Here is a 21199-nt window from a genome sequence, read left to right as displayed (position 1 = left end):
TGGAACCCATTTTTTCTTTTTCAATCCATTCTGCCTCCTTCCCCAAATGAAATTGGTTTTTTTACCAGTTTCGCCCCCACCCTCAGCGAAATTGGTGCACAAGGTTGCTTTTTTTGTGCAGTGGCCATTACAGCTTGAATTGTGGACAGATAGTGACAAATCGCAGTTGTCACTGCTGCTATGGTTAACCTAATCAGACATTAAGTAAACTGACAATGAAAGGAACCAAATGATTTGGTTTTGTCCACGTTTGCTCACTTTTTTACCCTTTTTCTTAATGTGAAAATGTAATTTACTAGAGAGATGAAAACATATAAAAAAGAGGTGGGGGATGATATACCTAGGGTTGTGCATGGGGCAGGTCGGGTCAGATTTTTGTGTTGATTTGACCTAACTTGGTTTTATAGGTCAGGTATTTTCACCCGATTCGATTTAATTTTATCCAAGTCGGGTCTGACTCGATTTGAACTTTTTTTGAACTGGTTCAGAACTGGGTCAGATCTGATCTGACTTGGTTTCTAAAGTGGGTCTGACTTGGTTTTAAAATCGGGTCAAATCCCCACTTTTAACTTGGTTTCAAAACTTGTTTTTGATTTTATTTTTTTTATAGTTATTGATTTAATTTTTAAACTCATGTAATTTAATTATTTATTTATTTTAAAATATATAAATTATCTCCGACCACTCTAAAATTACATCGTTTTGTTTATTTATTTTCTTATATTAATTGATTCACCTTACAATTATTATGTTTCCTTTTTTCTCTCTCTTATTTTATCACCATTGATTATGACTTAGTAGCCGGAGATAAAATTATCTCAAGCAGCTTGAGAAACGATAAACCCATAATAAATTTGATATTTGTTGAATAAAATTAAAGGAATGTAAATTTTTTAACAAATAAAATTATTTATCTTTAAAATCCAAATACCATATTTTGTCAAAAAAATCTTAAATGCTAAATAAGCATATTTTTTTAAAAAATTATATGATCTGCAATTTAAATTAATGACATTTATATTATCTTAATTAAATTTATATAATCTTAAATGCTAAATTATCATAATTTAAAAGTTTATGATAATGATAACTTTCTCCCATCAAATTCTCTTGGCACAAACAGAGATCATCGTGAAAAAATAAATTGATGTAATCTGTTTAGAGATTAAAGTCACAAATTCCTTTTCTTTTTTTCAATAAAAGGAAATTTGAGTGAAGTTGAAAGGATTAGAAGTATGATTATATTTTTTTTTAGAAGTATAAAGAGTGTGGTTTCCCGACAATTTTGTTTCCCCATTCATTTTTAAATTCAAACTCGAGACATTAAGAAAAGAAAAACTTAACAAATTGGTGAGTAATATAATGATTAAATTGATAACTACCAAATAGAAAAAGAATCAACTCAAAGTGGATTGATCTAGCTGTTGTTGGCTAGGCTCCAGGATGTACTCGTGTCAATGAAGTGGAAAAGGTTCGAATCTCGGAGGCATCCACCCATTTGGGGAGGACTTTACCGTAAACAACTTTCCGACGAGGAGTGGTTGCACACTTTGCCACTATTTTTGTAATAAAAAAGAAAAGAAAAAGAGATAGAATAATGGAGGAATATCAAATTGGTACTTAACAAAACTTTAAAAAGCTTAGGTTTCAGGCTTTTACCTACAAAGAAAGAAATCTTTTTCTTTTTTTTTATAAAATCTTTGCTGAATAAGTTTTTTTTATTGGTGAGTCATTTATAAGTATTATGCTCGTAAATCTTTACTGAAATTCATGACATGTCTACCATTAAAATGATGCAATTATTTTAGGAATTTATTATTCTTATGTTACATAAGAAAGAATTTATCTTTTACACACACAAATTCAAGATAGGTCTCACTCTATTTTTCTCTCTCTCTCTTTCTCCTTGAAAGTGGACCTCACCTGCATAAATGAGTTTGTAGAAGATAATAGTTATCTCCTATTCTACAAGAAAACTATTACCCATTGTTTTATAGGCTATATTATTCTCCTATAAGAGCAGAGGAGTTCTCTCTTGTTGTAGAGATAGCCATGTGGTGTGAGACCTATCATTTTTTTACTTTTTTTTAAAAAAAAAAAAGAAGGACACGAGAATCCATGAGTATATAGGAAAAAAAATTACTTTATATTACAGGAGAGTAATATAGCCCTTATTTTATCCCTTGAACTTTCATGCATTTATATAATTTAATTTTAATCAATTGAAATATTTATTGAAAGTGAAGTATTATAATTATTTCAACAATACAACTTCTCAAGTTGAAAGGGTGAAATTTTTCTTTGTAGCTATTGGTTTTTTAACAAGCTTATACTAAAAGTAAAGTGTGTTTAAATTCTACCATTAAATGCGGGTGAGGGAGAAGCTTGAGCTTGATTTGTTATAAGATATTTATAAACCCAATGGTCATTACCAAATTCTATCAACTTTGCCTCAAACTTAACAGGGTAAGTCTACAGGTCTTTTTAGGTTGAATTTAATATTCACTGGGTTCATGCTAGGTGGTAAATGCAATGGATTTTATTATTATGTGAAAATTTCAATTCAGATTTCTGCTTCATATGGCTGTAGCATTGATTTGTCTATAGAATTTCTCACCAAGTCACCATCATATCAAGCAGTAACATGAGAACTCTGGTTACATTATCTTGTTTAGGAAATGGTTCAATTAGTATCTGCTTCAATAAGCCAGCTACTATGCATGGCAAAGTGCCAGTTTTGATGATGATAGTTGTTATTTGGTAGATGAATAGGTCTAAGACTGAGTTTTATTAACCAAATAAAAAGCTCAACTGTACTCGAGGGAGGGATGGTCCAGTGCATGAGGCTCCCACCATTGTGGGGTCTGGGGAGAGATAGATATGCACAACCTTCTTACTGTGAGTGGATAGGCTGTTTGTGTGACTGAAACCCATGACCACCAGGACACTGTGCATCAAGCAACCCTACCATTGTGCCAATGGATGCTATTTAACTTGAGATGATTTCCACTTTTAATGACTCCGTTATTTAAAGTTTCCTGTAAAATGTCAAATATAAAATGGATGCTCTTTTTTTTTTTTTAGTAGACTAAAATGGATGCTCTTTATGTCATTAGGTCTGCATAATAAGTACCATAGAAAATTGACTGCAAGTTGCTTACAACGAGCTTGGTGTTTGGTATTTTAAAATATATAAATTTTTATAATAATCTAGGTGACTTCAAGCACTAGTATACATGTCTTTCTATTTCAATTTTGATTATGATCAAGTTTGTTTCTAGTTACACCATTATACATCTCCAATATTTTTTTTTGGGTTTGATGTTCCGATTCTCCTTTATTTTTGTGATAATTTAATTGACTTGTTTTCTTACTGTAGACCTATATCTACTGTTTCTAAAAAAAGTTGATCTTCTATAATTTCCTTTAGTCAACTGATGAATACTTGCATACATGTTAGAACAATTTCGATCCTCTGGGCAATTCTAGCCATTTGCTTGGGAATGTTGTGTAAATTTTAGAAGGCCTTTCGGCATTGGAATGACTATGGTTGACAATATTATCAGATTTATGCACCTCACAAGATGCTTGTGTAACTTGAAGATTTAAAAACAAATTAGTGTGTTGTTTCATTGATGTGCTTGATGAACTAGGATTATTACAAGGATAGAAGATTAGTTCTGTCAAATAATTGTAGTTTATGATATATTATATATAGTGTGCAATTTCATCTTATTATAGAGTTATTCTGTTGTAGGATATATTCGTAGGTTTTGTGGTCCAAAGTGAATGGTCATTATTGAACATTTCTGTCTTTGTATGACACTGACTTCTCTAACTGATAACATTTGTGCTGACTGGATGTATGGATATTAATATCTTAAAATTATGAAAATAACTTTATGACAAAAGCATTTTGTTTTGCACTTTTACCCATTGTTTTATGTTTATAATGTTATATTTCGTTAAGTATTATTCATCATTTCACAAATTTGGCAGGTGCTTTTTTGAATACCATCAAAAGGACTGTCAAGTATCTATGCCCTGCAGACATTATTCCCCCATATATTGACGTGGATTTAAGTGAGTTGGATGTGGGCCAGAAGTTGGTTATGGGAGATCTCAATGTTCACCCTGCATTAAAACTTCTTCACGAAAAAGATGAAGCTGTTTGTAAAATTATGGGCCAAAGGGTTTCTGAACAACAAAAGAAATCTAAGTAACTGCTTTTTGTATCTTTGGTGGTTATTACTGCTGCACTGAAGCATTTTATAGCTAACATATATCATTTTGGCCATCCTATTAGTTGATTCTTTGCAGCAGTGAAGGACCCGTTTATAGAGTTCCAATGTTTGGTTTTTGTCAACCTCCTTTTCTGTGCCGATTCAGTTCCTTCCCATCTTTCAATTCTCTGTTTCTTCCATTTTTTTTGGCAAAAATTAATATATGGGGGATGAGAATTGGAAGTTGATGCGTTGAGTTTATGTATGCAATTAGATGTCCCTGTTTTGGGCTATTGGATACAAGCAGAGGGTTATCACTGATATCCTCATGTCCTTAATAAATAGTTCAGTGCGCCTGTCTAAGACTCCAGTTTGAATTTAAGATATCTGACAGGTAATTTACAAATTTTTTTACATTTAGTCAATGTTTGCCTCATATCAGTTTTATCTTTCGTCCATGTTCTAAAGACGTGCTTGCAGATAAATAGTTCGTAATGATGTGAGATTCAATCACCGCAATTTTCTTGCAGTTTACAACATCACTCATTTTGCATTCAAAGCTTGACATTCATGTGGAAGTAATTTACTGCGGTAAGCACGAGTTAGCCAAAACTCTATTAGAAGTAAAGTAAAAATTCTCTATCAGCCTTCTATGTTTTCTAGATTAAGTTCTTTTCTTAGTACTGCATAGCAAAGAAATCGAGCAGAAGCAAATGTGTCCTAAGGACATCAAACATTCAATTTTTATCTGGGTTTTTACTTGACATGGACCGTATGCGTTGTTGTATACATTTTTGACCTTTTATTAGATTAGATTAGGCAACTCAAACATTGGCACAAGATGTTTCGAAAAAATAACGTTGCTGCGAGTCAAGCTCTCTTGGATTAGAGACCCATGGTCGTGTACGAGGCGTTGTAAGGAGGGAAATAGAAAAATACTGTCACAACCAGTTGTTACTTGTAGGGTTTACATGTTATGGTGATTTGTCCATGCATTTCATGACAACATTAATGTTAATACGGTTAATGGTAATGGGGTTTGGTAAAGTGTTAATAGCTGCTATCCTTGTAAACAAAATAAAAATATTGAAGAGTTAATTAGATTCATTAAGAATGAGAGTGATATATCTATGGAGTTTGGTGTAGTTGGTAAAGTAAGTTGAATATTGGTATATTATGCTTCCAGTGAAGGTATTTGAAACATGGTGAATACACTTTATGATTAAGTAAGTTTATTTTAATAGGAATTAATTTTACACTTAATAAATGTAGAAATATCTTGTGGTCTAATTAAAAAGAATATTACGAGAGATATAAAGCTAAATTTTTTAATTTGCACTTTTATTTTTAAGAGACAACTAACTGATTTTGATAAATAAAGTATTATGTGGGAGAGGAACATAAGAAACAACATGAAAATACAGACAGATAGAACCGTCTACATTCTGTAAATATGGTACATGTTGGAAGGTGAAATACTTTGTAAATAAAACTGATCATTAATTTTTTTTATTTGATAAATGTTTGAGATGAGAATCCTTCTATGCAAGATATAGAAAGTTCTTTTTTCAAAAATTTATCAAAATGGGCCCTAAATATAAAATACAATGCAAGAACATAAGTAATTTGAGCTATTACTAACCTCCGAGGATTTGAGTGATAAAGTTTAAAGAAAAGATGTTAAAAGATAGTTTTTTTCCTCATAGTGTGTTTATTTTGCTGCTGTTTTTTTTTTTTCAAGATTTCTGTTAGTTTGGTCGAGTTGAATAAGATTATAATGATGGCAAAACTATTCTTACTAAAACTTTGACACAACTGTATATATATGATTGGAACCCGAGACCATGATTAAACTAGAACAATATATAACCCTTAATTAAAAAACTATTAAAAAATAAATAAAATTCAATTTTTGTTGAATAGTTTATTAAAAAAAGAGAGAATGAGAGTTCAAAATGTTAAAAATATTATTGTTCTAAAATAAGAATAAGTCTTACATTTTCTTAGAGAATATACATAAAAATAATTCTTAAATGAATAAAAATAATTATTATCTTACCAAAATTTAAAAACGAATTTTAACATTTGGTGTGGTATATTGTTATGTTTACTTCCGTTCTAGGTTTTATCTTTGACCGTTTCACGTGGAAGACGAGAAAAACTTAAATGCACTGGGAGCATTAAATTGAATTTTTTTTTTTATTAAAGAAGAAATTTTTTAGAACTTAAGTTAAACATAAAAACAGCATTTTATAAAATAGGAAAAAAATGTGTTTTCTAAATAAAAGAGAGTACCTGTGCAAATTTATCTCGTGGAAGACATGTCAGTTCGGTGAGAATATTCGGGAAGAAAACCCAGTAGAGTCGTGCGCACAGAAACCCTCAAAATCAGCCCAAATGTAAAAATAAAATAAAATAAAATCACCATTCTTGTCATTTAAAGAACGAAAATAAAAAAGAAAAAAGAAAAAAGATAGCAAAGAAGAGAAAAAGAAAGGCAGCAGCAAGCAGCAGAGGATAAGATTCGAAGAACATATATCTACAGCGGATTAATTTTCCTTCACTTTCCGGGAAAGTCTTATTTTCCAGGAAAACCTAAATACATGCTGGGAACAAGGAGGCCATAGAGATAGATAGATCGATCGATCTAATTGAGATGTACAACTCGACGTCGAGCAGGAGCGTTCTGGCGTCGCGGACGAGCTCGCGGTCGGTGACGGAGACGGTGAACGGGTCGCACAAGTTCGTTATAAAGGGTTACTCTTTGGCGAAGGGGATCGGAGTTGGGAAGCACATAGCGAGCGAGACTTTCTCGGTGGGAGGGTACCAGTGGGCGATATACTTCTACCCTGACGGCAAGAACCCTGAGGATAACTCTGCTTACGTCTCCGTCTTCATCGCTCTCGCTTCCGAAGGCACCGATGTTCGTGCTCTCTTCGAACTCACCTTGCTCGACCAAAGCGGAAATGGCAAGCACAAGGTTCATAACCACTTCGATCGCTCCCTCGAGAGCGGACCCTACACTCTCAAGTACAGAGGCAGCATGTGGTTAGTCTCTCTCTCTCTCTCTCTCTCTCTCTCTCTCTCTTGTCTGGTGATTCTTGCATTTTTTTTTTTGTTGTTGATAATTTCTGTTTTCGAATTTTATGTGGTTTAGTATTCAAGTTGATTCATTTTTAACCTTAATATTTTAGCCGAACAATATGATTCCTTTTGCGTATCTCTGAATAAGAAGCTAGACATATTTCTTGATGGCTTCTTCTTTGATGGTTTACTTATTCTAACACTCCAATGGAAAGCCTTGTGATTTTGTAATATACTTTACGTATCATCTAGAGTCGTTAGCTATTCTGTATATTTTGTGGTATACATTACAAAGTGACTAATGATGCACTGCTCCGTATGTTAGGGGGTATAAACGTTTTTTTCAAACGAGCTCAACTCGAGGCATCGACTTTCCTTAAGGATGACTGCTTGAAGATAAACTGCACTGTTAAAAATATTAAAAAGAGAGAATGAGAGTTCAAAATGTTAATAATATTATTGTTCTAAAATAAGACGCAGATATCAGCGTAACACTTCCTGAATATTCTGGAGGTGATGCCGTGGATGAGGCCAGGAGGCCTGATATCGGACGTGGGCGGAACATTCACTACACGGTGGGGTTGCTTAGTGTAGAGTCCTGTATACTACACTATGTCATCACCCACATTTTGTTTCTAGAGCTTTCAATCATTCATAAGGGTGCACTTCCATTTGCTTGTCTGGTACAGAGGATATTGGTTCACTTTGGTGTTCCCATGGACAATGAGCATTTGAAGAAGACCATAGGGTATAATTGCAAGTTCGGAAAGCGTCTACTAGAGCAGTGCAAGATCTCAAAGAACAGGGCGGGTGTGTGGCAGTTCACAGGTACGGTTGAGGTTGAGGTTCCTGATGTTGCTCCACATGCACACATCGTTGAGCCCGAGGTGGATGCTGATGATGACGACGATGAGGAGACTGACTTGCAGGATATAACTGAGCCTGAGGGTGGGTTTTCATTGCGTGATGTCATGAAGGGCATAAACGCCACACTGAAGAAGATAGGAAAAATGGCGCTGAAACATAAAAAATGGAGGAAGAGTCACATCCAGAAAGGGAATGAAAGGTTTAGACACATAACTTATGTAACACTGCACATCGCGTAATACATACTCATAATGGCTGCACAGATAACATCAGAATCCAGCTGTCTATGGTCCCAGATAAGACCTTGGTTTAGGCAGGTATGTTCTTTACCCCACTTACTAACCACCCAAGTATTTTCATTCTTCGGCAACAATGCCTGCACGTACCAGGGACAACCATCATTATGGTGTCGACACTTCATCACAAATCTATGTTTGTAATACCCCATATTTTTATTAACTTTAACCTTATGCCTTTTAGTTAATTTGAGGAGCTCAAACTTCTAAGTTACGAGGACGAAACTTCTTTTAAGGAGGGTAGAATGTAATATCCCATATTTTCTTTTAATAAAATAATAATAATAATAATATAATGATGTAATGTCCCAAGAAACAAAAGGGTGTGGATACCTCTTCTAGTGTGAGGCCTTTTGTGGGGTGTCCCAAGAAACAAAACCGTGAGCTCGACGGTGCTTGTGCGCGGGGCAAAGCGGACAATATCATGCTACAGGGTTTGGGGCTGTTACATTTGTAACACCCCAAATTCTAACAATTTATAATAGCATAAATAAATTCAATAATTTTATAAATAACAGCGGAAGTTCAAAATAATCGAATTTGGGAAGTGTTACCGCCGCACCTGTACAGGGACAAGTGCAAGGCTAACTCTATTACATTCAAATAAAAATCTAAGACTACAGTTTTTTTTTATACATAATATTTATTACAACTAGAAATCCTGAGTCGTATCCTCACTGCCCACAGCTAGCCCCATCCTTTGCAACATGCTTCACTGAAAATCTGCTCCCCCGTGAAGGATCATTGCAGTTAAACAAACACAATAGTCAGCAAAGCTGGTAATCCAAATCCGAAATACAAAAATAAATAAATAAATAAACAAATAAAAATGTAACTCATAACAATCCAATAAAATAATATAACTCAAAAATTCAAATCAAATATCAACTTGTTATTAATTCTATTAATCTTTATTTAATCCATTTATTGTATTTAGTAAGGGTAATTTATCAACTAACATATTCAGCACAACATTAATCATAATATTACATAAATGGTAATATTCACAACTCAATGACATTCATCATAATCAAATCAAATAACATTTCATTATTAATCATGTTTAAGTTCATTGTACTTAGTGGGAAGAGAACCATGGTAGACCCGGGAAACCCTGCCAGTCTACCCTGTGACCCGGGAAACCCTGCCAGTCACAAACAAATCACATTGGCCATAATCAATTCACATCTTCCTAGTGTGCACACCTCTTCCCAAAGTTGCTACTAGTATCACGGGAAACCCTGCCAGACACCACTTTGGAAAGAACGGATATAATCTTTTTCACATCAGTTTCACATCGGAGGCATAAAGCCCAAAAGTTGTGTTCATCACCTTGGGAGGTACCATCCCAAAGCTATCCTCCCACTATTAATTTCAATCACATACAATCAATTCAATCTTGTCACGATTCTCATAATTGTCAAATAGTTTTCATGATTTCCACATCAATTTAATCAAGAGTATAATTTCAAAATTCAATCTTTCAATAATATCATAATTTCCAAATCATTTATCCAAGAATATCAAAACTTCCAAATCCATTATTCAGGGTCATCATAACTTCCATATTATTCAAATAGAACATAGGGGGATTAGGATTACATATATCAAACATATAACTACCTAAAGATTAGGATACACCCAATAAAATTTCATACACAACAAATCTACAACCACCTAGAGATTAGGATTAGCTGGTCTCCGTTTTCGCTAACTTCTAGAAGAAAAGAGTAATTTAGGGCAGAGAACCGATTGGTAATCAGAAGAATATAAATTAAATTAAACTAAGTTTTTGAACTAAGAAGAGAGAATAGTAGAGGAGAAATGTTGAAGAGTGAATTGGTTTGGTCAGGCTAGACATCTATTTATAGTTGAAGTTTAGGGCTTACACATTACTGACTCAATGCTGACTCATCATATCTAAACAATTTATGTTTGTTGACTCATCATATCTAAACAATTTACTAATCAATCATTACTAATCAAACATAAATACATAAATCATCAATCAATTAATAAATCAATTAATCATAATTTATCATCTAATATATATATATATATATATATATATAATTATCACATAAATCAAATAATATTACTATTATTATCTTACCTCTTATTATTTTAACTATTATTAACTCATTAATTAAAAATATTAAATACCAATATTATTAATTACAAAAATACTAAATATCATTATTATCCAAAAATATTTATTATTATATTATTATTATTATTATTTTATTAAAAGAAAATATGGGATATTACAATGTTCATCACTTTTTGCCATTATAGCAGTACGGTGAGCCTTCATACAATATAATTTGACTACATGTTGCATTTCAGATTTACTATGAAACTCCTGGTACAAATATAATGGATCCCCTAATTGCCAGCCACCGTGGAAGTCTTCGTCGCCATACAATATCTCCGTCTCATCATTAGGGTGAGCCCAATTAATGAAGGAATAATGTGGGCTTTCGTTCCAAAATGGCTCAATCTCAGAACCTACGTCCAAATTTAAACTTTTTCGTCAATACGAATGAAAACACAAATATGAAATGTTCATTTAAAACTTTAATTTACTATCTTACCACTGCTAACAGGGTTAACACGAAGTGGTGGCATAACCTGGGAACTCAGGTTTCCTGAGTTTGTGTCAGCGTCGAAATTCCCCTCTACGTCCGTATCTGAGGTGTCACCTAGCGGAATAACACTCTCAGGTTCACCCGCGTCATCACTGTCCATATCCTCCTCATGCTCATCCTCGTCTATTTCCCTCAGTGTTATCTGACTTAAGACAGGTGCAGATAAACCGATGACTCTGTCTTCTTGACTCTGACTTCTTTCATGCATAGGTGCAGATGAGGATTGAACACAGTCTATTTCAACATATATCTCAATAAAATTTTGATATTTTCGGTCAACATTTGCATCTATGACACATTCCACATCTTCATCGTCACACATATCGTTACCAATGTAGAATATAGCATCCTTACCAACTGTAGACTCTACCCTAGCGATCATCCGCTGAACGCATTGGCTACCTTGTAGCCCCAATTTTTGGTAAATTCTCCCATTCTGCTCATTGTACGTAGTGTCCCGTTTGATTTTCAACATCTTCGTTTTTCCTTCAAATTGAACACCATTAGGGCCTTCATAATGCTTATCATCATAGTAGATCATTGTAACATACATGTTTGGACTTGAGCTCATCTTTCACACGAATTTGAGAGTAGGGTTCGGATTTTGGGGGTAACAAATGAGAGTATAGGTGGAATGACAATGATTTCACAATATTAAGGCTTTAGATATGGTGAGATGAAATGTAATCGTGATTAGAAGGATCACAGATGACAAACAAGAGATAAAGTCAATTTCAAAACGAGAATATTTCAAATGAGACTAAGAAAGGGCTGGATATAGGGTTTTCTGCGCAATTTAATCGACTAAATAAGATACTTAGTCGATTAAATTTCGGAGCTCCGAAATTTAATCGATCAAGATGGTGTTGTAGTCGATTAAATTTCGGGATTCATATTTTCTGTATTTTGTCAATGTAGTCGACTACATATTCACCTTAATCGACTAAATGGGGACATGATAGTGTATAGTTTTGGATGAAGGGCAAATTATTTATTAATTAATTAATGAAGGGCAAAAGAATCAAAAAACCGTGAATGATAAGTATCTTCTAAATCAATTTCTATGGAAAGGGGTGACAGTTTGACAATCATTTAAAATATAAAGAAAGTTGCTGTAATTTTCAAAATTTGGAGCCAATCATGTGTAATTAAGGAAAATTTAAGGGAAGAATAGCTTAATTTTCTCCAATTAATTACATTTTTTGTTTGTTAAACAATACTGTGCATTTTTATAATTTAAGATTTTTTTTAATGAAGTTCTTGACGTTAGAATATCATTATAATTTTTAAAAATTTGAGTTGATTCAAAAAACATCTCATTATTTTTTATTTAAATCATAGCAATTTTAAAAGTGTAATTTTGTTTTTGGGAGAGGTTATACTTACAACCTATTTTTCTTTACAACTTCTTACAACCAATATCTTAACCGTTGATTTCCGTCAATCAACGGTTTAGATTTATTGTGAAATAATAATAATTTAATAAATTTTATTTGCAAAAATCTTAACCATTGATTGACGGAAATCAACGGTTAAGATATTGGTTGTAAGAGGTTATAAAGAAAAATAGGTTGTAAGTATAACTTTCCCCTTTATTTTTAAATAAACCTCAAATGTCAGACAATCTCATACAACGACCTTAAAGGTTTTTTTTTTTTTTGAAATAAAATCAACTCTATCATCATGTTAAAGTTCTATTAGTATTTTAACTATAGGAATCAAATTTATAAAATACCGAAATTATAGGCATTTATTTACAAAATTACAAAATGTATGAAAATAAAGACTATTTGATTATATTCTCACTGTTTTCCAAATTTTATAAGTTTTTAATACAAATAATGTGATGAAAAAATAAATCTCCCTATATTGATTCTTTGAATTAAATACTGACAACAAAAAAACGAAATCATTATTAAAAAAAAGAAATCATTATCCTGTTATCACTCTCAATTAGCAATGATTTATTTCTTAATTGAGAATAATTTACCAAAATATATGGCGGTATTTAATGACGCGGTGTGTTCATATCGTCTGTGTAGTGTAGGCATTTCCAAAATCAATTGCCCGCGTAAACAAGATTGTTGCCTTAAACAAACGCAACGCTGTGAAAATTCAATCAATAAATAGCAGCAAAAAGAAGAGCGCTGGTTATTGTTGTCTTCCATCACAGAGTCATGGGTTCCTTCTCCTCTACACTGCTTTTTCTTTTCTTCTTCTTTTCTTCCTCACTTGCCAATCACCATGACTCCGTCCAACTCAAAGGTCAGAATAGAACCTCCTTTTTCTTTTTTTTACTTCCACTTCACCGTAGGGGCATTTCTAACTACTTATTAATTATGCTTGTTGAGATTTCTCCCTTTTTGAATTCTACTGAAAACCTCTGATTAGGGATTTTCTTTTAAGAAATAAAATTAATTATTTTTTATTTTAATTATTATTATTGTTAGTGGGGAAAAAAATATAGGTTGTTGGTACTATTGGTACGAGACTTGTGAATTGATCTGATTTTTTTTTTTTTTTTGTGATTTTAAAATTTGGGTTGTATTGAAGTCAAATTCGGGTTGTGATTTTACTATGTTGGGCGTTTTTGTTCGAAAATTGTTGTAGATGGTAGCTGTATAATTTTTTATTTTGTTTATTGGGGTTTGATATGGATGGGGGTTATCTTTGTGGTGGGTGTCCTTTTGTTTTGAATGAGCAGAACAAAACAGTGTGATATAGGAACTCAATTTCTTTATGCTCCTCTAGAATTGGATGTTAACATTATTTTTCCGGTTAGTTGGTAGTTAGTCTTCTTTTTTCTGTGCTTGTACTCCTTATATTCACAAGAAAAAAAATCACTTATCTTTGTGTATATGGGTAGCTAGTTGTATGTTATATCAAATTGTTCACTGAATTTTCCATATTTGTGTTCGGTAAATTAATTGCTTTGTTCTTGTACTCTTTTCCCTGTCCTTTTTGCATTTGAAAATAATCTCCGCACATTACAACTGCAGGTATTGATATTGAAAGGCCAGTTTTGGATATCTCCCCTTCCCCACTTTCTGGGGATTCAGCTACTCATGGTGTTCAAGATATTTTACGATGTGAGCGTGTTCAAGTGTCTGGTATCTCAAGATTGAAACTTGGGAGCTATGCTAGTTCATTCCACATTACTTTGGCTCCATCTGCTGCGATCCAAGAGAGTTTACATAACAAAATTCAGGTTTGTTTCCACGGGTAAGTACATAACTTGGACATACTGTACGTAGTATTCTTTATTTATTTGCTGTCACTACACCCCCTCCGCTCATGTGCATGCTTGGTATGCACTCTCTTCTAGTTTCAACTTCTTTCAAAGTCTATCAAGATTGCCATTTCTTATTTATAAAGTATGTGCAGGAATAATGCACTTGGATGGTGTCAGTGTGAAAAGGATGAATGGATGAGTATGGAGAAGGGGATCTGGAATGCTGTCATGTCACCTTATGAAACTAGATATGTTGATGTGAGGATGAATGCTGAAATGTTGGGTTCTGTTACAGTTGCCCTTGAAGAAGGTTTGTTTCTTCCATCTCATAAGAGTTGGGAAAATTATTCTATTGTCTCTTCCCTTTGTGGTTTCTTTTTTCAAAATTTTGGGGCTTATTTATATGTTACACAAAAACTTTGCAGATTTTCAGCAATGGCGCCTTGTATGTCTTGCATTGGGATTGATACTGCTGTTGTTGGCTCCAATTATTAGCAGTTGGGTTCCATTTTATTATACCAGTTCAATGGCTATAGGGATCTTTCTTGTTGTTATAATCCTTCTTTTTCAGGTATACAAATTACTTTCTTATTATATATGAATTTCATTTTGTTTCATTTCTTTTAATTCTTCCTTTGTTGTTTAACATGTTTTCTGACTAATTTCTTATAATTATGATATAGGGCATGAAATTATTGCCAACTGGAAGGAAAAATATCTTTTACCTTACCATATATGGTTCAGTGGTGAGTTTGATTTAATTTTGGTCATTGTTCCCTTGCAGCTCTTCATGTTTCATGCAGATATTATCACTGTTAATATTATTACTATGTGCTGTTTCAGTTTGGAGCTGGGTCATTCCTTTTGCACCAATTCTCCGTGTTCATAAATTCAATTCTTCAAAGTTTTGGGATGAGTGAAGAGATGCACATTCCAGTATGTATATCTCTCTTTCTTTTTTGGATAACTTGGTGCATATCTGTATTTTTATGTTCTGTCATACAATACTGGCTGAATGGCTAACATCCATAGACACTTCTGGATTCCTAATCCTTTTTGTTGGCTTTTTCCTTAGACTCATATATTTTTTTCTTATGTATGACGAGCTAACATTCTGGGACACATTTGTAACATTTTGTTTTTGCAGTCAATAACTCACTCTTTTAAATCTCCCTTACCTTATAATGAGGTGGCTTTTTTTGTTTCCTTTTGAATAACTTTTGGCAAATGTTATTTCTTTCTTTGGGCTAGCAAAAAATATTTGCAGTCAACAGAAAATAGCTGGTAAAGGGGTGAAAATGACTTCCTCTTTTCAAATATAATTATTTAATTTTCTGGAACAAGCTCAACCTTTCTATATATGCTTGTCGCCCTGATGTTTGCCCTAACTGTCATTCGCCAATGACTAGTCCCTGGTTGGTGGTTACATTGTAGCTTTCACTTTCCACCCTCCCTGTTCCCCTTTCTGTGGTGCCTTCATTTCATGCTGCATAACTCTTGCTGATTGCTGGCCATCTTTGCCTGTCTGTCAGATATATGTTATCAACTGTTTTCCATCCTATGGGATTTGGCTTGTCTATCAGACGTATCTTAAATTCTCTTTAATAAAATAATTTTCTTCAATGGTTTTACAGGTTGCCATTTTTGTACTACTGGGTATCCTCTTGGCTGGAGCTGCTTTAGGCTACTGGGCTCTTAGGAGATTTGTTCTTTCGAAAGAAGATGGCAGTGTGGATGCTGGGGTCGCTCAGTTTGTGAAATGGGCAATGCGCACTATTGGAGCCACCTTGGTTTCGCAGGTTTGCATTTATATTAACAGGGAATGTGCAATAAACTATTGATGTTATCTAACGTTCATCCTGTCATATATGACAGGTTATGCTAGGTCATCGTGGATTAACTTGTGTAAATTATTGTTGTTGTTGCATGCAGATTTGAAGATGAATAATTTTTCTGTATGGAGAAAATATTCTGATTTAAAAATGAATGAAATAAACTATAGTTATAATAATGAAATGATTATTTTGAAAATCGAAAACGAAAATAATAAAAATAGTTAAATATAAAATATAAATAGTAAGAAAATAGTTTTAAAAAATGCAAAATAAAAATGGCATAGATTGATAAATTTTCTGAAAGTCGCACAGCTTGGTAATATTTTTTATAGAGTGGCTTTGATTGGTACAAATGCTGTTATTGTCTTTACTTGAGTTTCATGGTAAAATTGTCTGTTGAATCCATGAATAATTGAGTTGATGCTGATGAGATGTACCTATTTATGTGAATTGAGATTTAACTATTTTTGCTAATTAAAACCCGTCTGGTGTGTTGTCTGACCATTCTGGCCTCTTACATACTATTGTTTTTAGAGTTTTGTTCATTACCCTATTTATACTGATTTCGTTTCTCTGTCAGAGCACTGTTGATCCTTCTCTAGCAATTGGAGCCTTGGTCTCTTCTGGAGCTGTTTGCTGTCTTATTTCTTCGAAAAACTGGTTTCATGGATGGTAAGTATGACTGTATCACTTTCTCTCTCTGCTTTATTTTATTTGTTCATGTAAAATCATTTCTACTGGAAATGTTTGCCATATTTACCTAGTTTCATCCAATTTGTTCTGCCAGCTAACCTGAATGTTTCTTCATGATGGTGGTTTTGTCCAAGGAACATTAGACGAGATGGTTGTCATGAAATCATGATGCTCATTGCTGACAACTTGTTAATAAGGCATTTTGGATGTTTTCATGAATTGTTGTATGTTGCTTTTATAGAATTTAAAGCCCATAATCTAATTGTAGGAAATGCTCACGGTTTATATAATTGAACATTGTAATCAATTTTTCCATTTTAGATAGTAAAGGAACCAAGAGGGAGTGAGATTCACTAACATATGCTGGTCTTTGACTGTTTAGATATCTGTATGACTGTCCTAAAATTGTTCCTCTGTTTTTCTCGGTCATTGTTTGTCATTCAAGGCTTCAAGTCTTCCACTTTTAAAAATGCCATTATGATTTCATGTAGGTATGGAACTTCAGGAAATGATGATCACTCGCTGCTGTGGGTGAGAGGAACACGTGGTCGTGCTGAATTCCTTAGCAAGTCAACTCCTAAAGGAAAAATGTGGAGTAGTCCTAAAAGATCTGCATGGTGTGACTCTCCGGTGAGAGGTATTGTTCCATGTTTGAATCTTTCTGATATATGATTCCTACATATTGTCCTAGCAAGATTTTTGTTTTCCTGGTGAATCAAGCAAGTTCTTTACTAATAAATAGATCAAAGAAATTGAACTTTTGGCTGAGGTAGGCAGAATCTTATTCTTATACTGGCTTATAATGGTATCTTGATTTTGTGGAACTGATTAAGCAAAACTTTAGTAGTAAGTAGATCAAAATCAAAGCAATTGATGTTTTTGGCTGAAATAGTCAGGATCTTATATTCTCTCTTTAGAAAGAGAGAGAGAGAGAGAGAGAACGGCTGTTATTCCATATCAGGCCTAATTTGCCTACTAAATGTGCCATAGGCTCAAATTGTTGAAAGAAACTTTCCTGGTTCACTAAAGTGGAAATTTTCTTTGCATTGAGCAAAGTACTTTTTGTGTTGCCTAAACTTGTAGCTGAAGTCTGAACACAACTTATCACCTTCGCCCTTTTCTTCATTTTTTTAGAGCTTTTCATTTCTAGCGTAATTCAGACTACAATAACAAGGACACAGTCTGATCGTTCTTCCTGAAGATTATTACTTAAGGTTGAACTTAAATTTTTTCTTTTTTTGATATCTTCATCTGAAGTGATAATTCATGACTTTTTCTCAACTATCATCCTGGATTGTTCCGTAAAATATCTTTCTGTCCTAATAATGCATATTGAGATCCATGGGTCAGCATCTAATTGCAAATCTTCCATTCTGATAGATGAACATCGGTAATGTCGAAGGTGAGGGAATGGAAGTTGATACATTTGTTAAACATTTTAAAGTTAATTTAGTTAATTGTAATGGTGCAGTGATTTTTTTCTTTGAATCTTCGGGATTTAGTTTTCCACTTCTGAGATTTTATGTGATTCCTTGGACTTGGTTGCTTTTGAATACATTATTTTGCTTGCAATAAAAATGCTATGAAAAAGTACCTGATTCATATGTCTGTTTCAGGTGTTGTATCACCATCATCTGTTATTTGGCCACAATCTTGTGGGACACAAATAAGGGGGGATTATTATTCAACCTTCCACAAGACGCGGAACCGAAAGAAGTTCACAAAGAAAGAGTGGGATGAGTTGACAAATGAATCCACCAAGCAAGCTTTAGCAGAAATGGCAGCATCTCCAGAGTTTACTGACTGGCTCATGAAGAATGCAGACCTGATTAAACTCCTTCCAAGTGAGAGTTCAGACGAGACAATGGAAAGTGGATCATCTTCCACAGATGTAGGAAGTGGAAATGGATTTAGTTTGCCTGATTATTTTCCACTGCAAGCCTGGGCAATCTTGTTAAATTTTTTGTCATCGCAATCTGTTTTTTTATAACAAATAATCTCTTTGCATAAATGACTGGACAAATAAGTGAACCATCCTTGAAAATTAGGGTTTCATATGGAGTATTTTTTTAGTTTGTGTAACTCTTGCGCTGTGATTTCAATTGCTTTTATGGAGTGTCTTTGGATAGAAATGATGACATGTAATATGCATAATGGTATGAGTAGCTAACTATACAACTAAGATATTTTTATTGACGTTGAGTAATATAATGATTAAATTGGTGAGTAATATAATGATTAAATTGATAACTACCAAATAGAAAAAGAATCAACTCAAAGTGGGTTGATCTAGCTGTTGTTGGCTAGGCTCCAGGATGTACTCGTGTCAATGAAGTGGAAAAGATTCGAATCTCGGAGGCATCCACCCACTTGGGGAGGACTTTACCGTAAACAACTGTCCGACGAGGAGTGGTTGCACACTTTGCCACTATTTTTGTAATAAAAAAAGAAAAGAAAAAGAGCTAGAATAATGGAGGAATATCAAATTGGTACTTAACAAAACTTTAAAAAGCTTAGGTTTCAGGCTTTTTTTTAGTCTTAACTTTCTCCCATCAAATTCTCTTGGCACAAACAGAGATCATCATGAAAAAATAAGTTGATGTAATCTGTTTAGAGATTAAAGTCACAAATTCCTTTTCTTTTTCCCTATAAAAGGAAATTTCACATAAGACAGAAATTGCAGGAGCAACTAATAGTATACCCTCTTAAAGAGAACGCAAACCAAAACAAAGAAACTAAATGAAAAGCACATCAGGGAGAATAAACCTATCCTGCCAATCCGTTTGAATATCTAACAAAGAAGCCCCACTAAATAGCTACTAGGTGAGCACCATAAAGAAGCTAAGACTATTTTATCCAACAAAAACGGAAATGGCAAGAAATAACGATAAAAAATTCTAGATTTTTTGTATGACCATTGGCACCAAATCACCGCATATATTGCACATAATCAAAGGACGTTGCCTTCTTTACTCCTCCGTAAACCTATAAACTGGAATATGAGAAATTTCTCCAACCTCTGAGGAATCCGGTCTATACAAATTAAACAGTAATATATTTGAACTAGACATATTGCCATGAGTGTTTGAACTAGATAAACCCTTGTCTATTGCAACTGCACAGGTCTCGTAGGATCTGATATTAAACTGGATTCAATTAATTCCTCGTTGCTGGTTCAGTTTTGTTTTGTAGGTACGCTGTTATGCTACGAAATTGTCCAAAATCATACTCGTAGTCATTAATTGCCTTACCGTGATTTTTCATTTTCTCCTTTTTGTAGCTAATGGGTCTGGATTAAATTTTGGGTCAATGGGTCAATTATTAAAATAAGTCAAGTCTAAAACTGACCCAAATAAAAGTGGGTCAGTATTTAAACCAGTTAAAAAAAACAGATATTTATGGATCAGATCAAGGTCAGACAAGGGCAGGACAGATGAACTAATTTTTTTGCACATCCCTAGATATACCTTACTTAATGGAGCAATGAAATGATGTAGAATTTAAATAATAATAATAATAAAAAAAGGTTTTCGTTGGGGTGGGGGACGGTGCTCGAACCCGTTGGGATCCTTGGGCAGAACCAAATGCCCCTTTGTGGTAAAATCATCCTACCAAATACCAAATAGATGAAAAACATAAGGGAAACCCTATATGGGTCAAAGAACCTACATATATATCAATGTAAGGTTGTATATAATCAAACTTATTGAGTTTGGAACAAGTAATTGTTTCTATGTTTAAAGCATTAACAAGCCCTGAAAATCAAATAGGTTAGTATCTATTTAGGATTTACATTTGTAGAGTTAAAAACTAGATTTTTTTTACTAGAGATTTTTTTTTTGCGAGAGCGTTTAGACCGTTGCGGTTTGAGATGTAATGCATCATCGTTTTTTGATTTATCTCTTGATGCGCAGATGTTGTGCAGAATCTCCTTATGTATGATTTCCCTTCACAAACCGATCTCCTCCGTGTCACGGCAAGAATTCACAAACTATCCTCAAGGGAAAAGAGGAAATGTGTGAGCACTTTTCAAATCTGAACTTACTTAGATGCTGATGACTTAAGTGGTAGTATTTATATGAATACTAATAAACTCTAACCCTACGCTCTTTTGGGCTCTAGGATTTTTGGGCTCTTCTCAGATTCTTAGCCCAATTGTGATCAAGTAAAAGAGCCCAATTGTTCTATATTATGTTATTTGGATATATATTGAATTTAGGTATATTTATGAAATTACTAGTGTTGTTCTATATTATCCTTCATCCTCCTTCACACAAACAAACTCACAAAAACTCATTCGTTCCACTGTGCACTGCTCGTT

General features: G+C 33.6%; 1 protein-coding gene across 2 annotated transcripts; it reads left to right on the top strand.

The window, feature by feature from the left end:
* Positions 1 to 7145: 7145 nt before the first annotated feature.
* LOC133289402 (uncharacterized) lies at positions 7146 to 19074 on the top strand. 2 transcript variants are annotated; one of them, XM_061487322.1, is made up of 10 exons: positions 7146 to 7271; positions 14118 to 14340; positions 14503 to 14660; positions 14776 to 14921; positions 15034 to 15096; positions 15194 to 15286; positions 15985 to 16149; positions 16766 to 16857; positions 17370 to 17515; positions 18495 to 19073. In XM_061487322.1, the coding sequence occupies exons 1-10, from the start codon at positions 7190 to 7192 to the stop codon at positions 18866 to 18868; spliced, it is 1542 nt and encodes a 513-aa protein (XP_061343306.1). In that variant the 5' UTR covers positions 7146 to 7189; the 3' UTR covers positions 18869 to 19073. The 2 variants fall into 2 exon arrangements, with proteins under 2 accessions (XP_061343306.1, XP_061343305.1); XM_061487321.1 differs by lacking the exon at positions 7146 to 7271 and adding an exon at positions 13234 to 13383 and having other exon boundaries at positions 18495 to 19074.
* The last annotated feature ends 2125 nt before the right edge of the window (positions 19075 to 21199 follow it).

This window comes from Gastrolobium bilobum, unplaced genomic scaffold (assembly GCF_033153095.1).
Source record: "Gastrolobium bilobum isolate Gb01-03AN ecotype WA unplaced genomic scaffold, APGP_CSIRO_Gbil_v1 utg3711, whole genome shotgun sequence".
NCBI lineage: Eukaryota > Viridiplantae > Streptophyta > Magnoliopsida > Fabales > Fabaceae > Gastrolobium > Gastrolobium bilobum.
The sequence above is the reverse complement of the archived record's forward strand: the minus strand, read 5'-3'. Positions and strand labels throughout refer to the sequence as shown.